This window comes from Cibotium barometz, chromosome 18 (assembly GCF_041138505.1).
Source record: "Cibotium barometz isolate CiBa-2024 chromosome 18, ASM4113850v1, whole genome shotgun sequence".
NCBI lineage: Eukaryota > Viridiplantae > Streptophyta > Polypodiopsida > Cyatheales > Cibotiaceae > Cibotium > Cibotium barometz.
In genome coordinates this window covers 46,413,180-46,434,225 of record NC_141063.1, presented here as the reverse complement: position 1 = coordinate 46,434,225, position 21,046 = coordinate 46,413,180, and the positions used below count along the sequence as shown (strand labels likewise).

Sequence of the window (21,046 nt, the reverse complement as noted above, 5' to 3'; positions counted from 1 at the left end):
CAACCCTGCTACACTTACGCCTCTCCCTTGGTAGTGCTAAGGTAGGTGCTTCCTTGACTTTATCTTTCAAAAGTCTGAAGGCAATATCCAAATCATTATTCCAAGGGATAGGTTGATTCGACTTACGTCTACTACAACCTTTCAACAAGTCGGTAATCGGTAGTGTAAGCTAAGACTACTCCCGCACAGATTTTCGAAGAAAAACAACAAAACCAAGAAAAGAATGAAGTTCTCACTGTCTACGGTATCGGCCAAGCCAAAACCTTCTAAACTCGGTCATAGTCAATGCTCAACCCGTCTCTTGTGATCTTGTGTCCCACGTAAATAATTTCCGTCATAAAAAACTCACATTTACTTAATTTAGCATTCAATCCATTCTGTCTTAAAATAGTCAAGACAATCATGAGGTGTCTAACATGATCCTCCAGAGTATGACTGTAGACTAAAATATCATCGAGGAACACCACCACGAACTTCCCCAAATGTTCACGAAAAAGATCATTCATCATTTGCTGGAAAGTGGTTGGAGCATTGGTCAACCCAAAAGGTAATACGAGAAACTCGTAATGGCCATACCTAGTCCGAAAGGTAGTTCTTTTTACGTGCCTTTCATGAATACGTATTTGATGATAACCAGTACGTAAATCGGTCTCTATGAAATATTTCACTCCGACTAAATGGTCAATCAGATCATCTGATCTAGGGAGAGGATAGCAGTTCTTGATTGTCACTTTGTGAAGTCTCTTGTAATCTACACACATTCGCCAGGTGTTGTCCTTCTTTCTCCAAAGTAACACAGACGTACCCCAAGGTGATTTACTTGGACAGATCTGACCCATCCTCAAATAATGTGCGAGTTGTTTGGCCAACTCATCTTCCTCAACCTCGCTCATCCTGTAAGGCGGAATGCTAACAGGTTGAGCACTAAGGACTAGATCAATACGATGATCCACTGCCCTTTGGGTGGTAAGCCCGATGGCAGCTCCTTAGGAAATACATCTTGAAACGAGTCAAGTAACTTCTTTAATTCTTTGCTTTCAAACACACTTAATTCATTGGCATCCATAGTAGGTATGAGAAATGAAGAAAGTGGAATCAAGACACAATGGAAAGCAATATACAAAGAAGAATCCATTATATTTCCAAAATCAACTGTATTTACAAGAGGTCCCTGAGAGGGATGTATACAATCACCTAGGATATAATACTGGGTGTTTCTATGTGCAAAAGAAAAAGAATGACTAGACCAATCTATCTAGACCTTAAGGGTCTTAAATCACTCAATCCCTAATAGCAAGTCTACATGCTCTAGATGCATAACATAGCACTCCAAAATATCTCTGTAATCCTGAATCCGGATCGGTAGCTTCTCCACCTTTCAATCGGTAGCTTCTCCACCTTTCGATCCCACACTTGCCGACCCGCAAGTAGGCGTATTCCTCCTAGGTATGATCGCTAGGCGTCGTGTCCAGACCCAATTTCTGTACAAGTTTGTAATTAACAAATTTGTGTGAGCTTCCAGGGTCCAGAAGAATGTGGATTCTATGGCCATTCACTTCTCCATAAACTCGGAGAAGATCGTGCAAACCAAAAACCTTAGAGTTGAACAGATAATCAGAACATGAACTAGGGCGAGAAAGTACAGTGACTAAAGTACCTGTCAAAGACAATTGGTTGGCTGCCTTCATCTTGGATCTTACGTTGGTCTTAGCCTCCTTTTTCAGGCACTCGTTATGCATGTGTCCTTTTTCTTCGCAGATAAAGCAACATCCCTCCTTCTTGAGCTTCAAAGCCTTGAGGAGACGGTTTTTCTTCGTTGGAGTCGAAGTAGATTTCTTCAAAGGTTGGTCCGAAGACTTTCCTTCTGTCGTGCTAGCCATCGGCATGGAGAACTTTCTTTTGTGCTTGTTCCCTTGCTCGGTTACGGGTTTGGTTTTGAAAGAGACGATAGTATCATCATAAATACGTTCAGAATGAATGGCCTCATCCAAATTTTTGCACTTATTATTCTTGACCTATAAATGATACGAGTCGGGTAATCCTACTACGAAGAAACCCAAAAGAGTTATAGGATCCATCTTCGTAGCTTTCATCTGCAAGTCTCTAAATTTCTGGAGGTACACCTCATAAGTGAGGTTTTGCAAGGTCATGGTCAAACTAGCAAACAAAGCAACTATGTTGTAGTCATCCTCCTTGAGGAATTTCTTTTTGAAGACTTCTTCAAACTGTGCCCAGGTTGTTGGTTTAGGTTTGAGTTCTTTCCACCAGAGCAAAGCTTTGCCCGAGAGGAAACCTGCTACTAACTGAATCTTTTTGTTATCGCCATAAGGATGAAACTGAAAGTGGACCTGTCACTTATGTAGCCACGTGTCCACAATCTCCTTGGTACGTTGCTTTTACTCGCCCCCAAACTGTTCGGGAGTAATGTTGCGGCCTAATGCAAACGCCAAGGTATCCATGCCCGAGAGAGTAGACAAGGTAGTGGTAAATAAAGAGATGGACTTTTGCAAAGTCTCCACCTGCGTTAGGCGACTTGTGCCTGATGCGCCGCAAAAGAAGTGTCGAAAGTAACTTTAAATTCCTGAAAATCAGATTTAGTCACAAAATCTTCGAAAAGATCGCCATCGACGGCCTCGGTAGCCAGTAGGTCTTCGCGTTCAAGAATGGGTTCCATCTCCGATTCTTGGGTTGACATCTCTAAATGGAAAAAGTGAGAGAAAAACTTGGTTGCAAGCAAGAGATGGTGCGAGAGAACTCCCGGAGAAGTGCTGCTGAAAACTAGAAGCCCAAGCCGGGTTTTTAAAGCCCACAAAAGCTTTTGTGTTTGTTTGTAGCTTTTATGTTTTTTTTTTTTTAACACAAGGGATGGCTTTTGTGAAAGCCACGTGTTGTTTTTTTTTTAAAGCCACCCTAAGCATGTTTTTTAAAAAAACACACTACTTTCGTTTTTGTTTTTTGAGAACCCACGTTGCATGCAGTTTTTATTAAAACACACTACCTACGTTTTAAAAAACATGAGGTGCTTTAAAAAAAACGAAAAAGCAACACGGCGCTAAAAAAAAAAACTAGGGCTAAAAAAAACACCGAAAAGCACCTGTCAGCTACCAGCCACCTGTCGGCTGCAGGAAACTCTTCGCCGTCACCTGTGAACAATAGCGGATCGACTTGTCGCCTTGCTACCCGACTACTTCCTACTCTACGCCGACAGGCTTGGCTGCCTGCTTCACATGCACAATTAACAAGTTCTGTTTCCTTCTCCCTCTCTTGCTGATTCACATAGCTGGCAGGGTCTCTCTTTCGCTTGCTGATTCACAGCCGACTTAACTCTTGCTTCTCTCCTTGCCAAAAACAAAGGCTCTTCTCAAGCAGTCTAATCGACCCTTACCAAGACCACAACCCAAACCCGGGTTCCAACGATGCCAAACATAATACCATACGCTGATTTCTTTAAAAAAAACAGAAGTATTTATGAAAAAACAGCAGTATCTCGACATCCTTTGCAGCCGTGAAGAAGAGAACAAACGAGATGGAGGAAGCTCGCACAATCGAGAGAGGGAAAGTTCGCCTAATCATGAGCCGGTTAGGTCACACAGTCAAGATAAGGTAAGTTCGCGTGGCCATGGGAGAAAATCGCCTCTTCCTCTACTTGCAAGCGTGCAGCGCAATCTGATAGAAGTGGGAAAGGTACCTGTCATGACTAGCCTAATGCCATCTCCACTAATTGATGAAGATATGCAAATGAAGGAATGGGCTGATGTCTAGGACGAGATGCCTTTGCTGGGGGTCAAACAGGCCATTAATAAGGTGAATGGAGTTAATAAATCTTTTATGGATTCTCTTGGACTTGATGCCATGGCTTGTCAAAGTATTGAGTGGGCTAAGGAGAGAATGTATCAATCTCTACAAGAAAAAGGCTTGTCAGAAGTTCAACACGTAGAGGGAAAGAGAGGAGAATCTTCTCCAAATTCAGTAGAAGTCTCTGTTTCTTCTGAATTTGTGGACAAGCAAGTAGCACTCTTTGCCTCTTGTGGGTTAATGTTATACTGTACAGGGAAGGTTCTTTCCAGACATGAGATTAAGGGCTGGCTAGAAAAGGAGATTCTACAAGCACCCATGGTTAGAGAGATCTTGTATCTGAAAAAAGGGTACTACAATGTCCTTCTAGCTGATCCCACTTGGGTTCCCAAGGTGCTTGCCAAGGCCCCGCTGTTTTTTATGAAAAGCTTTATCCACATTTTACCATGGGACCCATGCTTCAATGTGGACAATGGGCTCATTAATGCTTGTCCAGTCTGGGTGGAATTTGTGGACCTTCCACCTTGGCTATGGCCCTCTATTGGAGATTTTACGAAAGCTCTTGGAAGACCCCTGTTTGTTCCCTCTAATCCATCCCTTGGAAAGGGCTCAAACAAGGTTTGCATTACTTGGGATACAGAGGTTCCCACCCGCTCAGAAATGAATATAAACCTGGGTCAATATGGTAAGCTAAGAATTAGCTTACAATTTGGTTCATTTGCAAGGGCTTGTTTCCATTGTGGGAAATTTGGTCATTTTGCCAAGGACTGCATGAAAGCAAAAGAACAATTACAGGCTGGGCAAGTGCAGGCTAGACAAGTACAGGCTGGGCAAAGCAAGCACTTAACCCCAGAGCAAGGACAAATGAACAAGGAAAGGAAAAACTTTGATCAACATAAAACAGCAGAATCTCTGACATTAGAGCAAACGTACTACAGGAGAAGAAAGACCTCTTTGCTTACCTCTGAGGTTCCATCATCTAGCAGGGATATTGGCAAGATAGGAGAACAGAAAGGCAAAGCAAAGATGGTGGATAAGTTTCAGCCCCGCTTAGAGGAAATGGTCCAGGAGAGTCAAGAAGATAGATGGCATGAGATCTTCAACAGGGGAAGTATAAAAAAAAGAACCGACTCTGCCTCCCCTATATATGTGAGGAATGCATTTGACATCCTTGGTCAAGAGGAGTCTGATATGCAGGACATGCCCTCAAATCTTGCTGTTCAGATGTCAAGAAAGGTTCTGCATAGCACGGAGGTCCTGAGAGATTCTGAGGAGGGAAAGGAGAGAGTATTGGACTCTCAACCACAATAAAGTGTATGGCACTTTCAGGATGCTCTTGGAATGTTACAAGATTGAATGCTAGACATAAGCGGGATGCATTTTGGGATCACATAAATGAATGGGGTCTGGATGCTTGTATGTTGCAGGAGCATAAACTCTATGGTAAGAAAGCTAAGAGGAAGCAGAGATTCAAGAGAATGAAGATTTTTTACGGGGGGTTGGAGTATGGTTACATTGGGGTGATGACAGTGGTACATAATTCATGGAACCCCACAATGATAGCTAACCATCCCTCGCGCAGAATCTTGGTTATTGAAGTGTCCAAGGGAGATGAACAATTCTAGCTGATTAATGTGTACGGAGCACACTCATCTAAAGAAAGAAAGAAAGGAGATGTGGGAATGGATTTGTGGTCTTGATAATCAGAAAGCATGGATCATGGCTAGGGACTTTAACATGGTGGTCAGAGAGAGGGATCGGTTAGGGTCTAACAATGTAGTTATGGGTTCGGAGAAAACCAAATGGGAAGAGCTTATTATGCAAAAGAGGCTGGTGGATGCTTGGGACCTTGGGGATTGGAGTTCTACGCCGGGACATACATATTTCAGCTTGCAGTATATTTCTAGCTCTTCCAGGATTGACAGAGTTTATTTCAACAAGGATGCAGAATGGATCCCTCACACCTTTAAGGCAAGGGTTGACCACGCAACCACTTCTTCTAATCACTTTTCCCTGAGGTGGGTTTGGGAGAGCAATAATTGCGGGGTTGAGGATAGATTGCCTTTTCATAAGAGGAAACTCATTGTAAATAATTCTCTCATCAGGGAAGATGCCTTTGTGGATGGAACTAGAGCTGCAATTGCAAGGTTGGAAGTAAGGGCTTATCACGATGCCCAAGCATGGGTGAAATTTGTGGAGAGATGCAATGCTTAATCAGAAAAGTGGGAAAGGACATGGCAGCAAAGAGGAGAAAAGAACAAGAAGCACTGCAGGAGGAATGGGATGCTTTGATTTTGATTAGACAGTCCAAACTCTTGTCACAAGCAGAGTTGAGAGATTTTATCAAATGTAAAAGTATGTGGGAGGAGATATAAAACAGGAGAGCTCAAAAAGGGAGATTATTGTCAAGAAAGTTGTACTTTGGTCAAGCTCAAACCCCTTCGAAATTCTTCTTCAAAGCTCTCAAAGAGAAGAGAGATAGAGAATACATCTCCAAGGCTAGAGATAGCAATGGTAAAATGATCTCAGACCCCAAGGATTTGGCTGCAGTCTGTGTTGAAATATACAAGTGAATAGGGTGTGTGCAGGAACAAGCCCTTGGATAGAGGCTATAAAAGAGAATCTGTAAATGTGAGAGAACCTGTGAAAAGGTGAGAAGAATCTACTGGGAGAGAATAAAGGGTAGCATGAGAAGATTTAGGAAGTGTGAAGATATTCTGGGAGAGGTGGAGAGAATCAAGCAAAAGAGATGGAGTGAATCAAGGAGAAATCAGTGGGATTAGATGCTTGGATGTAAACTCTATAAATTGAGGCATTGGCCTAATGAGAACTTACTGGTTTTTGATTATCCATGCCTACATTAAGCTATTAGTTAATTACTCACTAATCACGTCTTAATTATCGTCTAATCACTTTGTTAATGATGTTGATTCTAGCATTTGATCCACCATAGCTCATCACATTGCTGTAATTTTAACATGGTATCAAAGCCAAGCCTAGAATCCATCAAGTTTATGAGCTCATTATCTAGTTAATTAGGATTAGTAGATAATTAAGAAATAATCAATTTTTTAGTTATTTTCAAGAAGCTTTCTGTACCCCCAGCCAGTGGAGGAGCTCCCTCTCCTTGTAGGCTCAACCATTGCCCAAGCCCTTTTAGGGACTCATTCTAGACTCAAGGGCCTACACACAGCCCAAAGCAATTGACAAATCTCAGTGCAGAACGCCGGCGGCAGCACGATTTGCAGGCGCCGTTTTTCAGAAGGGAATTTGATATTTCTACTTCATCCAATGCAATGGGTCTAATTCCTCTTAGCCCCGGGGGTTTTCAAGCATGCTCTACAAGCTGGTGAAGTCAGAAATTGATTTGATCAAGTCTACAGTGAGATCCAAGCTCTTCATCAAATCTACATGACTTTGGTAAAACAGAGATTAAGCATTCAATGTTTGGTCAAATCTTATGTTTCTTGGCTTAATCCTCTACTAGACTAATTACTATTGATGGCCTTGAAAGGATTTGAGCTCATTTGAACTCTAAGGCCTCAAATCTGGGCTCCCCGCATACTCTGTTTTCTGTACACAAAACAGAGGATTAATTTACCAATCAGTGATTAATCAGTGCTAATCACTGTATTTTGGTGCAATTGAGGATTCAAATTAACCATTAGGTATTTGATACAGATCCTTATAACTTCAGATTGCAATTCGGAGTTGGTTTGATACTCCAACCATTCCGTACAAATTGGTTACCCTTGATTTAATGTAATTATGCTGATAAATTTGTAGTAATCATCATTTTGCATTTAACCCTTGGTTAATGCCTGCAAATCACACTCAAATTCAAGATTATTCACAGCCAGAGTTGCATTTGGGAATGTGCATAAGAATGAATGCTATAGGCATTATGTATTGGGCACATTACATCAGTGTAAAAATGGGATCAGACACTGCCCTTGTCCAGAATAAGGCAAGAGATAAGACCTCCCGCATAGATTTGGGTTTGCATTGTATAATGACACAAGATAAACATCAAAAACCCTAAAGAACTGTCAACAAAATGTTTAAACATGTTGCTCACATGGAGCAAGAACTGACGAACAAGCTCATGGCCCCAGCCATGAAAGAAGAAGAACATCTCTTTCCAAGAGGAAGATCCACACCAAGAAGAAAAGCTAAAGGAAGCATTGAAGGAAGACATGGGCACGAGAAGAGAAGCTGCCACAACAAGAAGACTGAAAGAAGAGGAAGACATGGACGCGTGAAGAGAAGCTGCCACGTCAAGAAGACTAAAGACAAGAGAAGATGTGAGGCTCCAAAGAGTGAGGAGCCATGTGAAAATCTCTGAGAGAGAGAGAGAAAGAAAGAAAGAAAGAGACCCCACAACCCAATGTAACCTGCCCCAACAAAGTAAAACCACCTCTGAGCCACTGATGATGTAGGCCATGTGGTAGATGTATGTGTGAGCACTTTAGTCAAGGTCGCGGGCACTTGTAGTAGCCTTGGACACATAGAGAGAGAGAGTGTCAAGGACTATGAGCTTAGGGACTTGAGGCACTGGTCGCGAACTATCAAGTAAGAGAGAAACGTGGTATAGGGTCCAGGTGTGCTAAGATTGTTCACTTGAGGGGAGGTGTTGAAATATACAAGTGAATAGGGTGTGTGCAGAAACAAGCCCTTGGATAGAGGCTGTAAAAGAGAATCTGTAAATGTGAGAGAACCTGTGAAAAGGTGAGAAGAATCTACTGGGAGAGAATAAAGGGTAGCATGAGAAGATTTAGGAAGTGTGGAGATATTCTGGGAGAGGTAGAGAGAATCAAGCAAAAGAGGTGGAGTGAATCAAGGAGAAATCAGTGGGATTAGATGCTTGGATGTAAACTCTATAAATTGAGGCATTGGCCTAATGAGAACTTGCTGGTTTTTGATTATCCATGCCTACATTAAGCTATTAGTTAATTACTCACTAATCACGTCTTAATTATCATCTAATCACTTTGTTAATGATGTTGATTCTAGCATTTGATCCACCATAGCTCATCACATTGCTGTAATTTTAACAGTCTGGACCGCATTCCTTGGGGATACTCTAAGCTTGAAGGAGGATGAGTCCACGGAAAGATTCCATGCTGAAAATTGGCTTCTGGACATTATCCCTCAGGCAGTGGAGCTGGACCAAGCCAAATGGATTGAGAGGAACATCCAGGAAGATGAATGCTTGAATGCTTTGAAAGTAATGGGGAAGGATAAATCCACTAGCCGGGATGGCCTTACTGTGGAGTTTTTCCTCGAGTTTTGGTCATATCTCAAGGTTCCACTCACCTTCATTGTGAATAAGGCCTTCAAGCGTCAATAATTGGAGAGTAGTGTTGTGAAGGAAGGGCTAATCAAACTGATTCCTAAACAGGTGGCCTACGAATGTTTTTCACATTGGAGGCCAATCACCATGCTTACATTATTAAGGAGAGATCCATAATGGACAACATATATGCAGCCCTATTAGGAAAAGAGCTGGTAGAGAAGAAGAAGCAAAAATGCATCATGCTACAACTGGACCTAGAGAAAGCATATGACAGAGTCCATTGGTCATTTCTTAGCAGAGTGCTTGCCAAGTTGGGTTTTGGACCCTTAATCTCAAACATTATTTATGTGCTCAACTTTGGTGCTAAGTCAAGTCTTATGCTCAATGGCTTTAAGGTTGGCTCATTCAACCTTAAAAGGTCGGTCAGATAGGGCTGCCCTCTTGCTCCATTGTTATTTGCTGTAATTTCTCATCCTTTGATTCTAGCTCTTGAGTTGGCTGCTGAAAATCAAATAAAAGGTTTACAAGTGAATGATGAACTGCAGATGGTGATTCAATGCTTTGTTGATGACTCACTTCTCTTCTTGGATGCATCCAATGATAATGTTAGAAAGGCTTTGGCAATTGTACAAGTCTTTGCAGATGCTTCTGGCTCCAAATGTAACATTCACAAGTCAAGGTTAATCAGTTTAACCGAGGATGAATCCTTTGATGTAACCAGATGGGGATGCCAAGGCCAGATCTTTAGACATTTGGGATGCCCCATGGGAGTGGATGTTTCAGGTAAAGACATAGCGGACTGGCTTATGGACAAATTCATAGCCAAATTTAGAGCTTGGGACAACGTATTTATTCCCTTTCATTCAAAGGGTAGTAATAGTAAACATGGTGTTGTTGGCATGCTTTCACTTCTTCACTCCCTGTATCGATTTTACAGCATGCCTTTGGAAGAGAGCTTTAAGCAATGCTAAAGCTTTTCTATGGAAGAATAAGCAGGGCAAGAGACCATGTTCCTTCTTGGCATGGCAGAAGGTGTGTAAACCCAAGAAGGATGGGGGAATTGGCATCCTAGACATGGAAACACATGCAATGGCGAGAATGCCAAAAATGTTGCCCTCCTTTCTACAGCAGAGCCAACCTTGGACTAGGATGCTTAAAGAGATTTCTCTGAATATGATTGTGAGTTGACAAGGCAAATGGAGGGGACTCTCTTGGATTGATAAGATCTTTTCCCATACTCCTCTTGTCTTTAAAAATATGCCCTTTGCTGAATTTCTGATTAAGAAATGGAAGAGGATCATTCCCCTCATTCAATGGCAGGGATTTCCCAGAATCACGGGAAATTCATTATTCATGTATAATGTTTGGTGGTCCCCAGTCTTTTTCCCCCCATTAGCCCTCATTGAGCCCAAAGTGAGCAAAAGACTCAACAACAAAGGGATGAGCGGATTGGAGGATTTATGGGATGGTCCTCTTCTGGGGTGGAGTGATGAGGATCAGCTATCTGTCACGTATGGTCTCTCAAGATTTGATAAGAATCATCTGCATGTAATTATTGGTAAGCTCAAGACGCTAACTATCAATACTTCTAAGCTTACGGAAAGGTGGATCAAAGATTGGGGGTGGACAGATGGACTTCCCCTTGGTTCTAAAATGGGGGGGGAACATTTTTGGGCTGCAATGTACATGGTCCCATTGGGTTTTGGGTAAAAAGATTGGCCCAGCAAAGAAGAGTAATAGCCTTTTTGGATTTGCAAGATTTACATGCCTGTGGGAGATATGGTCTACGAGGAACACGCTGGTCTTTGTTAATGATGGCATGCAAAATGTAGATCCTAAGAAAGTTATTTGTTTAGTGAAAGCTAACATTGCTAGTCTGGTGAGTATAAACAGACCGGAGTCAGTTGCAATGAAACTACTCACTAAGAGGATTTTGGGTTGAGCAGTTTCTGTGGTGGGTAGTTCTTCTCTTGATTGTTTGAGAAGACTATCCCACAGTTTATATGTACTCTTTTCTTATTATTAATAAAAATACATCTTCACTAAAAAAAAAACAGCAGTATCTCGAACTCATACCTCTTTCTTTGACCTCTTTCTTCTCTACCTACCAACTTGCATACTCTTCGAGGCATGCTCTGATACCACTGTCGAATCCCCAAGGATCTCCTCATAGAGCATTCTTGAAACACTACTCGAAACCTGCAAAACAAAGCCAAACAACATGAAGGGGGTGCAGGCCTGACTCACCACCCAACCATGACAGCCATGGGAAAAACCCACAAGTCTTGGCTGTCCCCACCGAGCCACGAGCTGAGCTAACTAGCAAGACGCACCAACCAATCTCTATCCCGTGTCGTCCCATACCGTCACAGAGCTACCCTCACGGGCCTCGAGACTGCCACCGGCCTCGGCTGCACGAGGCAGGTGCACGTCTGCACTAGATCCAGGCTCCTGACCGCAAAGCTCTAGCAAAGACTCGCGAGACTCTGACCAACTGTGACTGACCTTGGCCACCCTTTTATAGGCTCTTGGCTGATCACCGGGCGTCCACACTTGGGTGCTAGCCCATCACGATGTCCTCACTTGGGCGCCCGCTCGTCAGTCTATCCCTAGCCCAGCTCGCCAATCAGCCTGCCTAGCTCCAAGCTACCCCAAGCCTCGCAGCTAGTCTTGTGTGCGTGCTGCACACGGTAGATACACTCTGTGCACATGACATAGATTCTTGTGTGCGTGCTACACACAGTAGTTACACTTTGTGCACATGACAGCCTCATAGCTTAGCCCTCCAGCTTTCTTGAATCCACATATCTGGCCTTATGGGAATCGCATAATACAAAAAATCTAACAATAGAGCACTATGGTCTAAATTTATTGTGCAGTCAGTTGTGGAGGCTTACAGATAGCCCATTTTGTGGAATGATTTGATCATGGATGTGCATGGTAGATCTCTTGGCGCTGCCACACATATCCACCAAGCTGCTTGGGAGATGTGTTTTCCTTCTGTCTTGGAGTGGAAGAGGTTTAAGAGCCTCACGGAGGATTAGAGGGTTGGCCTTACCCAGCACTTGAGGGGAGCTAGTCGGAGGATTATGCAAATTGATGCAGCCATACCCAACCATTGGATTACAGGGGCTTTTCTGGATGGATCTCCTCACTTGTGCTTTGGGGTTTTTTCAAGGACCGGAGTTCCTTTGCAGGTTATGGGTCTCCCCTCGCCAGGGAAGGGTGAGGTACCATTTTTCTTTTTTGTTCATGATGGGTGGCAGTTGGAGAAATGTGTGGTGCAGGATATGGTTGAGGGCCCGGTGGTTCGGCTCGTCAGAGTTGTTGTCAGAGCACGGAAGCACTTTTATATTGATTCCCCCCTAGAGATGATCACAGATGCTTCTTGCCTTTGGCTGTTTGGTGGATTCCCTATCAGACATTTGCCTTGGGATCCCACTGAGTGGGAATAGATGGATGCCACCCTTTCTATAGCTACATTGTGAGAAATGCCAGGCAGCTTGTCTTGGGACAAATTCAGAGAGTCCCTACCCTTAGACCTCATTGGGAGTCCTATGGTATTACCTGTGACATTCAGAGGAATTTCTGGCGGAGGTTGTGGCACTCTTACATGAAGGCACAAATCTTCTCATTCTTTTGGATTTCACTACATGGTGGGCTGGCCACCAACTAGTGGAGATCGGTTGTTGGTGTTAGCCCAATTTGCCCGAGATGTGCAGCAGCTTCAAAGACAGTTTATCACTACCTATGGGAATGCAGGGAAGCATAGAGGATTTGGACCGTGATACCACACCTATTTGGTAGGATTAGTAAGGATGCCTACATATCTTTTGGTGCTATCATTTGGTTGATTCAGTCGGGCCTCCAACTTAGGTATGAGGGGGACGATAGGAGTCATGTCATTTTGATCAAGCAAGGAGTTGCTCAGCGGGGTTGCCTTCAGGATACGCCCCGCCAGCACAGAGATTGGACAGTGCATGAGAGATTATTGCTAGTATTACAGCCTGGCACATCTGGAAGGCTAGATGCACTGAGGCCATAGAGGGCACTATTGTCTTGGACACACAGTGCATTTGCAGGATTTGGAGTGATATTATCCATACCCTTATGGCAACTTGGGTCGAAATCTAGGGATCTTCGAGAGCCACAAGGAGAGAGCACGGCTAGTTTATGAGAGAGTGGGATCATGGTCTATTCTTCATTTCCATTCGTATGGGACCTTGTTGGCAACACAAGGCACCTGATTGGTTGAGATCTCCACCTAGTTTGGTTTGAAATGTCCCTTTTGCATATTTTTTCATACTTAATAGAAGTCTCTTCTCCGGAAAAAAAAAATATATGTATATTGTGCGGGATGGATCTACACTGAAGCAGATATCAAAATTCCATGCTCCCTGTCCTGGTTCTATCATCAGTGCCACAACCTTGGCTCTAGCTGTGTATTAAAGCTACATGGCTAAAGGCAGTTACAAAAGACAGTTAAAAACTATGACTTGTTTTGACATGTCAACAAGGATCCTACTTACAAAAGATAGTTGAAAACTGTGACTTGTTTTGACATGTAAACTGTTGGGGTAAAGGCATTATGCCCACCCTTGTAGTGTGTACAAGCCCATAAGTTATAGTACATAGTACACTTAGTACTTTTAATGTACTAAGTGCACTATGTGTACTAGTGCAATATACATGGGAGTCACACACTCATCATTCTGATGAGTTGACTTATCCCCACAACTCTCTCTCTCTCTCTCTCCCTTCTTCTTCTCTGTGTGTATGTCTCCCACATGAAACCCTAACTCTTAATCTCCCTTCAACTGGTATCAGAGCTAGGGAGTGGTAGGGTTTCTACATCGAAAGTCAGCTAGGGTTTGTGCAGTGTGCAGTGACTGTGTGTCCCTCCGTTGAACAAGTCGCAGGCACGTGGGCCTTAAGCAGGTAGGCGAAGGCTTGCTACCCTCAAGGAAGCGTAGCAGCATCTGTAATCGATTCAGTGTGCAAGGAAGCGTAACAGCTCGACTCTCCAGCAGCAGCTGCTTTGCTGCACGACTCTCTACGCTGGTGGAGCTTCGCTCGAGCTGCTGGTGAAAAGCGGAGGCCTTTAGGTGGACTCCGTGGGGAAGCGTGTAGCGCTACTAGGCGGAGGCGGCGAAGAGCTTTTAAGCTTTGGGCGGATACACACACGCAGGCTGGCGGGCGGCGCTCAGCTCGTCGCGTGTAGCGCTCGTAACAAAGGGCACGCTTACGTGTCCCCGTGGAGCTCCCGCCGCCCACACATAGCCCCTTCGGACCCGACGCCTTCTCCGCCCGTCGCCCACGAGGAGAGCTACGCGTTTTGATCTGCACTGTTTATCGGCCATCGCTGCCTGCTGAGGCAACTTTACCTGGCCGCCTACATGCTGCCCTGCAATACTGGATGCAGCCGAGGAGGCATGGACGGAGGACAGCTGCAAACAGCTTAGCTTCCTGATTCTCCTGCGACTTTCAAAGGCCAAGCAGTTTTTCAGACTGCAGCAGCATCAACACGACCCCCCTCTTTTCTGCAACAGAAATCAGCTGATTTCAGAAACTTGTACGAGGTATTTTGCTTCAATTTTTTGGGATTTTGCATGTCCAATCATCAATTGAGCAGGTCCAATCATCAATTGAGCAGGTACAATCATCAATTGAGCAGGTACAGGTCCAAATTGCTCAAATTTTGAGCAAAATTGGCAAAATTGGGTGACATTGGTCACATTCAGGATCAATTTGCAGGAAATTGGATGTCAAAATTTGGGGCTTTTGATGTAATTGTGCAATTGGGCATTCATACATGCTGTATGATGTGAGAAATCTCACATTCGGGCAAAATTGCAGGAAATTGATGTGCAAATCAAAGGGCTTTTGTGCCGATTGGGTTGATTTGCATGCAGGCACTGGCATTTGATGCTTTGGGCAATGTGTTGATGCCTGTCAAGCACTCAATGTGCCTGTAAATGAAGGGGCTTTTATGTACTGGATGTATATGTGGCCAGGGGGAAGCACTGTGAAGACTCTGGATGCCTTCATGTGCGTTAATGTACCATGTATGATCAGAAATTGATCCTAAATCAAGGGGCTTTTCAAGATTTTATGCTTGTTGAGCTTGGCAAAGCAGTAGGCAAGACTTTTATGCCTTGAATCCTCAGAAATCCACTTGCAATCAAGGGGCTTTTGCCCAATTTCTGTTCGGGACTGTTGTATGCAATGGTGGGGACTGTAAACGTCTGATTTTCACTCATTTGGACAGCCAGGAGAGCATTTATTGCTACTGTACCTGCTGGTACAGATTTGGTACAGCTTTGTACAAGTTTTGGCATGGCTGCACATTGATTTGAGTGAGCAAAAGGCTCAATTTCAGCTGCTGTACTTGTCGGTACAGATTTGGTACATCATTGGTGAGCACTTGGTACTGTTGTACAGTACTTTGGAAGGGGAACAGAGCACATTTAAGGTGCTGTCCTAAATCTGCAGCAACCAGATTTTGGTGATTTCATCACATACAGTGGGAGTAGAGTTGCATTTGTGCTTCCGCAGTGGGAGATAAACTTTGGGAGAACAACTGTGAGCACTTTGTGTGCTTTTGGTGCAGTGTTTGCACATTTTGCAGGGAGTCAGGCATTGACAGGTTGCATGTTGCTATGGCAACCACAGGTGAGAGCTCTTCATTGCTTCACATCAAGAAGCTTGAAGGCTCACATAATTATGACATTTGGCAAACCCAGTGCTATAATGTGTTGCTCCAGAAGAAGCAGCACAAGCCTATCAAAGAAAGGGGTGTAATGCCCGCTTCTCTTACTGCTGAAGAGTGGGAAGATATGGATGAGCTGGCAAGATCTACTATCATGTTGTCTGTGTCAGACTCTTTACTTTTCAGCATTCGTGAAGAGAAGACAGCATGGGGAATGTGGCAAAGATTGCAGGACTTGTATGCTCAGCAAAGTGCCTCAAGCAAAGTGTATTGGTTGAAGAAACTCATAGGTCTTCAAATGAAGGAAGGGGCATCTATGGCAGCCCATCTAAATGAGTTTAATGGTGTTGTCAGCCAGGTAATCAATCAAAAGTTGGCAATGGACGATGAGTTCAAAGCCACCTTTCTCTTATGCACTTTGCCAGAGAGTTGGGATACATTCAGGACAGCCACTAGCAATTCGAATGCTATGCTGTCATATGCAAATGTTGAGGGTGCTCTTCTTCAAGAAGAGATGAAGAGGAAGAACAATTCCGTTGGAAAGTCCAATGCAATGAATGCACGTGGGAGATCCCAGCAAAGGGGTAAAAGCCAAGAACGGGGAAGGAGCAAGTCCCGCTCCAAAAAGAACTTGGAATGCCATTATTGTGGCAAGAAGGGACACATCAAAAAGCAATGCTACAAATGAAAGAATGATCAAAAGGAAAAGGGCAAAGGAAAAGACAAAGACAAAGATGAAGCCAAAGATGCGAAGTCAAAGGGCAAAAGTGGAGTCAAGATTGAAGAAGTCAATGTGTCACATGCAGGTGACAGCGAGGATGAAGTCCTATTCACGTCTTCACTTGATGCCCATTCACTTCTTGCAGGAGATGGTCATGGTATGCACTCATGGATCATTGATTCAGGTGCCTCCTTTCATGTCACAGGTTGCAGAGACTTGTTTGTCAGGTATACTGCTGGCAATGAAGGAGTAGTTTATTTGGGTGACAACCATGCATGCAAGATTCTTAGCAGAGGTGATGTGAGGCTTGTGTTTTCAGATGGCTCACAGCTTATGCTCCATGATGTCAGGCATGTGCCTGAGATCAAGAAGAACCTGCTTTCTACTGGACAGCTTGATGATGCTGATTATGTTACCACATTTGGTCGTGGAAAGTGGAAGATTAGTAAGGGCTCACTGGTTGTTGCCAGAGGCTCTAAGGTGGACACTCTTTTTTTTTTTCCCCCCGGAAAAAAGATCCTTCTATTAGTTAATGAGAACACGCCATAAGGCTACAAAGCTCACCTCGCAAGGAGGGATAAAAACACAGTGAACTCCTGAGCTCCACCCCCGTGGCTGGCCGCTCTCTGTGGGGGGCTACCTAATAGTACATGTGGGAGGTGAGAAAAGCCAAACTGGAGGCCTGTAGTGCCAAGTGACATCCTCGCCCCTCGCGGTGAGGAAAGGGCCGGGCTGCCAAGTGCGGAGGAAAGCCTTGCGGCGCCCTCTCATGCGATCCGAGTCACCCTGGAGTTTCCCCCACCAGTGTCCTCTCAAGGTGTGAATGATGTCCACCCAGAGGGCCTGTATGACCTCCGCCGGTGGAGTCGCCTGGCGGTCAATGGCCTCCCTGCATCGGGCTCTCCAAATGTGCCAAGCCGTCATGCTGCTGATCATCTCCCATCTGTGCCCGACCCCTCCTGAGGTGCTGCCGAAGAGAAGTCTGGCGTCGGAACCACCGCCATCGCCCTGTCAGAGACCTGGATGGTCGCACTGCCAGGGACGTCCTCATATCCAAGGGCCGGGCCGCTGTCCGTGGCCCAAGCCACCGCACCCCACGTCACCAGCATCTCACCTGGTGAGCCTGCAAAAACCATCCTGAGAGCGCGCTGCCAGACCTGCTGTGCCTGTGGGCAATCCCATAAGCAGTGCCGCTGCGACTCCTGTGCATGGCCGCACCGAGGGCAGGACGCTAGGTGGACACTCTTTACTTCATGCATGCTGGTGTTTGTCACCATGCTAATGTTACCGGGCATGATTTTTCAACCTTATGGCATGGAACAGGAGCCACCAATAGGTGATATGCAGGCTGGACAGCAACCTGCAAATGATGGTCATTGGGTACGGAGATCCACAAGACCCTCCAGACCCCTGACAGGTTTGTTCCAGGGGTTGACTACTTGATGCTTACTGACTGTGGGGAGCCCTCATGTTATTAAGGAGGCTTTACAGAGGGCAGACAAGGCTCTTTGGGAGCGTGCCATGAAGTCAGAGATGGATTCTCTGCACAAAAATGGAACATGGAAGTTGGTGCATTTGCCTGCAGGCAAGAAGGTTTTGCCTTGCAAGTGGGTTTACAGGCTCAAAGTTGCACCAGATGCAAAGCCAAGATACAAAGCCAGGTTAGTGGCTAAGGGCTTCAAGCAGGAATATGGTGTGGACTTTAATGAGATCATCTCTCCAGTGGTCAAAATGACCACACTTAGCTGTATTAGCTTTGATTGCTCATGATGATCTGGACTTGATTCAGATGGATGTGAAGACTGCTTTTCTTCACGGTGATCTCCATGAGGAGATATATATGCAACAGCCAGAGGGTTACGCAGTGAATGGAAAGGAGAAGCTTGTATGTAAGCTGAAAAAGAGTCTTTATGGGCTCAAACAGGCACCAAGGGAATGGTATCATAAATTTGATACATTCATGAAATCCCGGGATTTCAGGAGAAGTGACATAGATCACTGCTTATACACCAAGAAAGCTTTGGATGGCAGTCTATTGATCCTCATCTTGTATGTTGATGATATGTTGATTGCCGGGAAATCTCGTAAAGAGATGGATGCCTTGAAGAAGAGGCTGCATCAAACCTTTGATATGAAGGATTTGGGTGATGCAAATCACATTTTGGGTATGCGGATACTTCGGGACAGAAATCAGCATGTGTTGTATTTGTCTCAGAAGGAATACATTGGCAAAGTTTTGCAGAGGTTCAATATGGACGGGGGGAAGAAGACTAGTACTCCTTTGCCTCCATATGTGAAACTCAGTGCTATGGACAGCCCACAGTCAGATAGTGACAGGGCTGATATGGCCAAGATTCCGTATGCTTCAGCTTGTGGCAGTCTCATGTATGCCATGGTTGCTACTAGGCCGGACATTGCATTTGCAGTGGGAGTGGTTTCTAGATACATGGCCAACCCTCGCAAGAAGCATTGGGAAGCAGTGAAAGGTATCATGAGATACCTGAAGGGCACACAGGATATGTGCATTTGCTTTGGCAAACAGGATGCATTAGTGCATGGTTACACGGATTCGGATTATGCCGGTCATCCAGATAACCGGAAGTCTACTACCGGTTATGTGTTTACATTCACAGGAGGTGCTGTGTCATGGATATCCAGGATGTAGAAGTGCACAGCCTTATCTATACAGAGGCCGAGTATATTGCAGCCACAGAGGCTTGCAAGGAGGCATTATGGCTATCTCGGTTAGTGGTTGATTTGGGTTATACAGGGGATATTCCATTGTTGCATTGTGACAGTCAGAGTGCCATCCAGTTGGCAAAGAACCCTGTCTTTCATGCAAAGACGAAGCATGTGGATGTGAAGTATCACTTCATCAGAGAGGTGATAGAGAACAAGCAAATTCAGCTTGTTAAGATTCATATGGATGACAACCCGGCTGATCTGTTGACAAAGAGTTTGCCTCCGGAGCGGTTTGCTCATTGCAGACACTTGATGGGCATTGGATGAGGCCAGTTTCAGCCTTGATATGGCCAGTTTCAGCCTTGATATGGCCAGTTTCAGCCTTGATATGGCCTTGTATATTATCATGTACATGCTGATTTTTCTTTTCTTTCATTTAAGGGCACTTTGCCTTTAAGTGGGAGGTTGTTGGGGTAAAGGCATTATGCCCACCCTTGTAGTGTGTACAAGCCCATAAGTTATAGTACATAGTACACTTAGTACTTTTAATGTACTAAGTGCACTATGTGTACTAGTGCAATATACATGTGTGATAGGGGAGTCACACACTCATCATTCTGATGAGTTGACTTATCCCCACAACTCTCTCTCTCTCTCTCTCCCTTCTTCTTCTCTGTGTGTATGTCTCCCACATGAAACCCTAACTCTTAATCTCCCTTCATAAACAAGGATCCTACTTACAAAACTGTAACTGTTTCTTCCCACATGAACACAAGCAAGGTAAGGTGCCAAGTTTTTCTGGAAGACGAAATCAGTACCGTATAAATATTGCTAAAGTTATTGCTGCTGCAGATCTTACGGGCAAAACGGACTCTGTCATGTGATAAAAGCATAGAGGTACTAAGTATTCAAAGATTTGATCACTAGTAAGGTACTCCTGCATATCAAAATTTCTCAACTTGTTAGTCTGCTAAAAAAAACAATTATTTCTTGAAATAGTAGAAATAAATGTATCTAACCGATAAATAATACTACATCCAGGTCCATACTAAGCTGTGATTTGCAGTAGATAGAAATACATACAATCAAATGTGAGAACGTCTCAAAAATAGATGTTTGTAGACGCCACAGATTGAAACAAACAACATCCTTTTCAGCTTGTAGCAGATGAGGTAGTATGGACGTATAAATAGCCATCCTCTGTTGCTCATTGACAACCGAAAACTGTCCTGCATGGACCAATCTTAAGAGAATTCAGGTATTGCAAAATTTTTGAAGTTCTTCCTTCTCTATGAAAGACACATAGCTTACATAGAGATAATGATGGGATTACATGCCTTACATGTCAATTTTTTGTTTTCTTTTTATTTTTTGAAGAAAGAAGTCTTCTATAAGTATAACAGAACATATAAAAGAAGTCTTTTATTTTTTCAAGAAAGAAGTCTTCTATAAGTATAAGAGAACATATAAAAGATCTTCCAATGGTGTCCCCCACTGAGCAGTCCAAATACTAATCCCCTGCAAATGTACACCAATGATCGAGGAAACATCCGCCCAAACATGGGGCACTCTGTCTCCCTCCTGCATACAACCTGCATATATGCAGCATCTCTATCTGGGAGACCAATAAGGTGGCACTCTCAATTCCTTGAGTGATCTTTCTCCTCTAGCAATTCAAGAGTGCTTTTAAGTCTCCTAACCCCATCAAAGATTCCACAAGGTCACTCCAGAGTCCAAACAAAACATATCCTGAACGCCTCGCAGGTTCATCAGTGAGTCGCAACATTTTAATTCCTCTTAATACCCACTATCCAAGTATTCACTCTGCTAAGGAAGATCTATA

At 44.1% G+C, this 21,046-nt stretch overlaps 1 protein-coding gene across 6 annotated transcripts in view; it reads right to left on the bottom strand.

Moving 5' to 3' along the window:
* Positions 1 to 21,046, bottom strand: part of LOC147629404 (uncharacterized) — a 305,268-nt gene that overhangs the window by 140,277 nt on the left and 143,945 nt on the right. For all 6 annotated transcript variants that reach the window (XM_086812666.1, XM_086812667.1, XM_086812670.1 and 3 more), the window contains 2 exons: positions 20,287 to 20,432; positions 20,022 to 20,140 (listed from right to left, as the gene is read on the bottom strand). In XM_086812666.1, the coding sequence (XP_086668792.1) occupies positions 20,022 to 20,140; positions 20,287 to 20,432 (265 nt within the window). The remainder of the gene's footprint in view (positions 1 to 20,021; positions 20,141 to 20,286; positions 20,433 to 21,046) is intronic.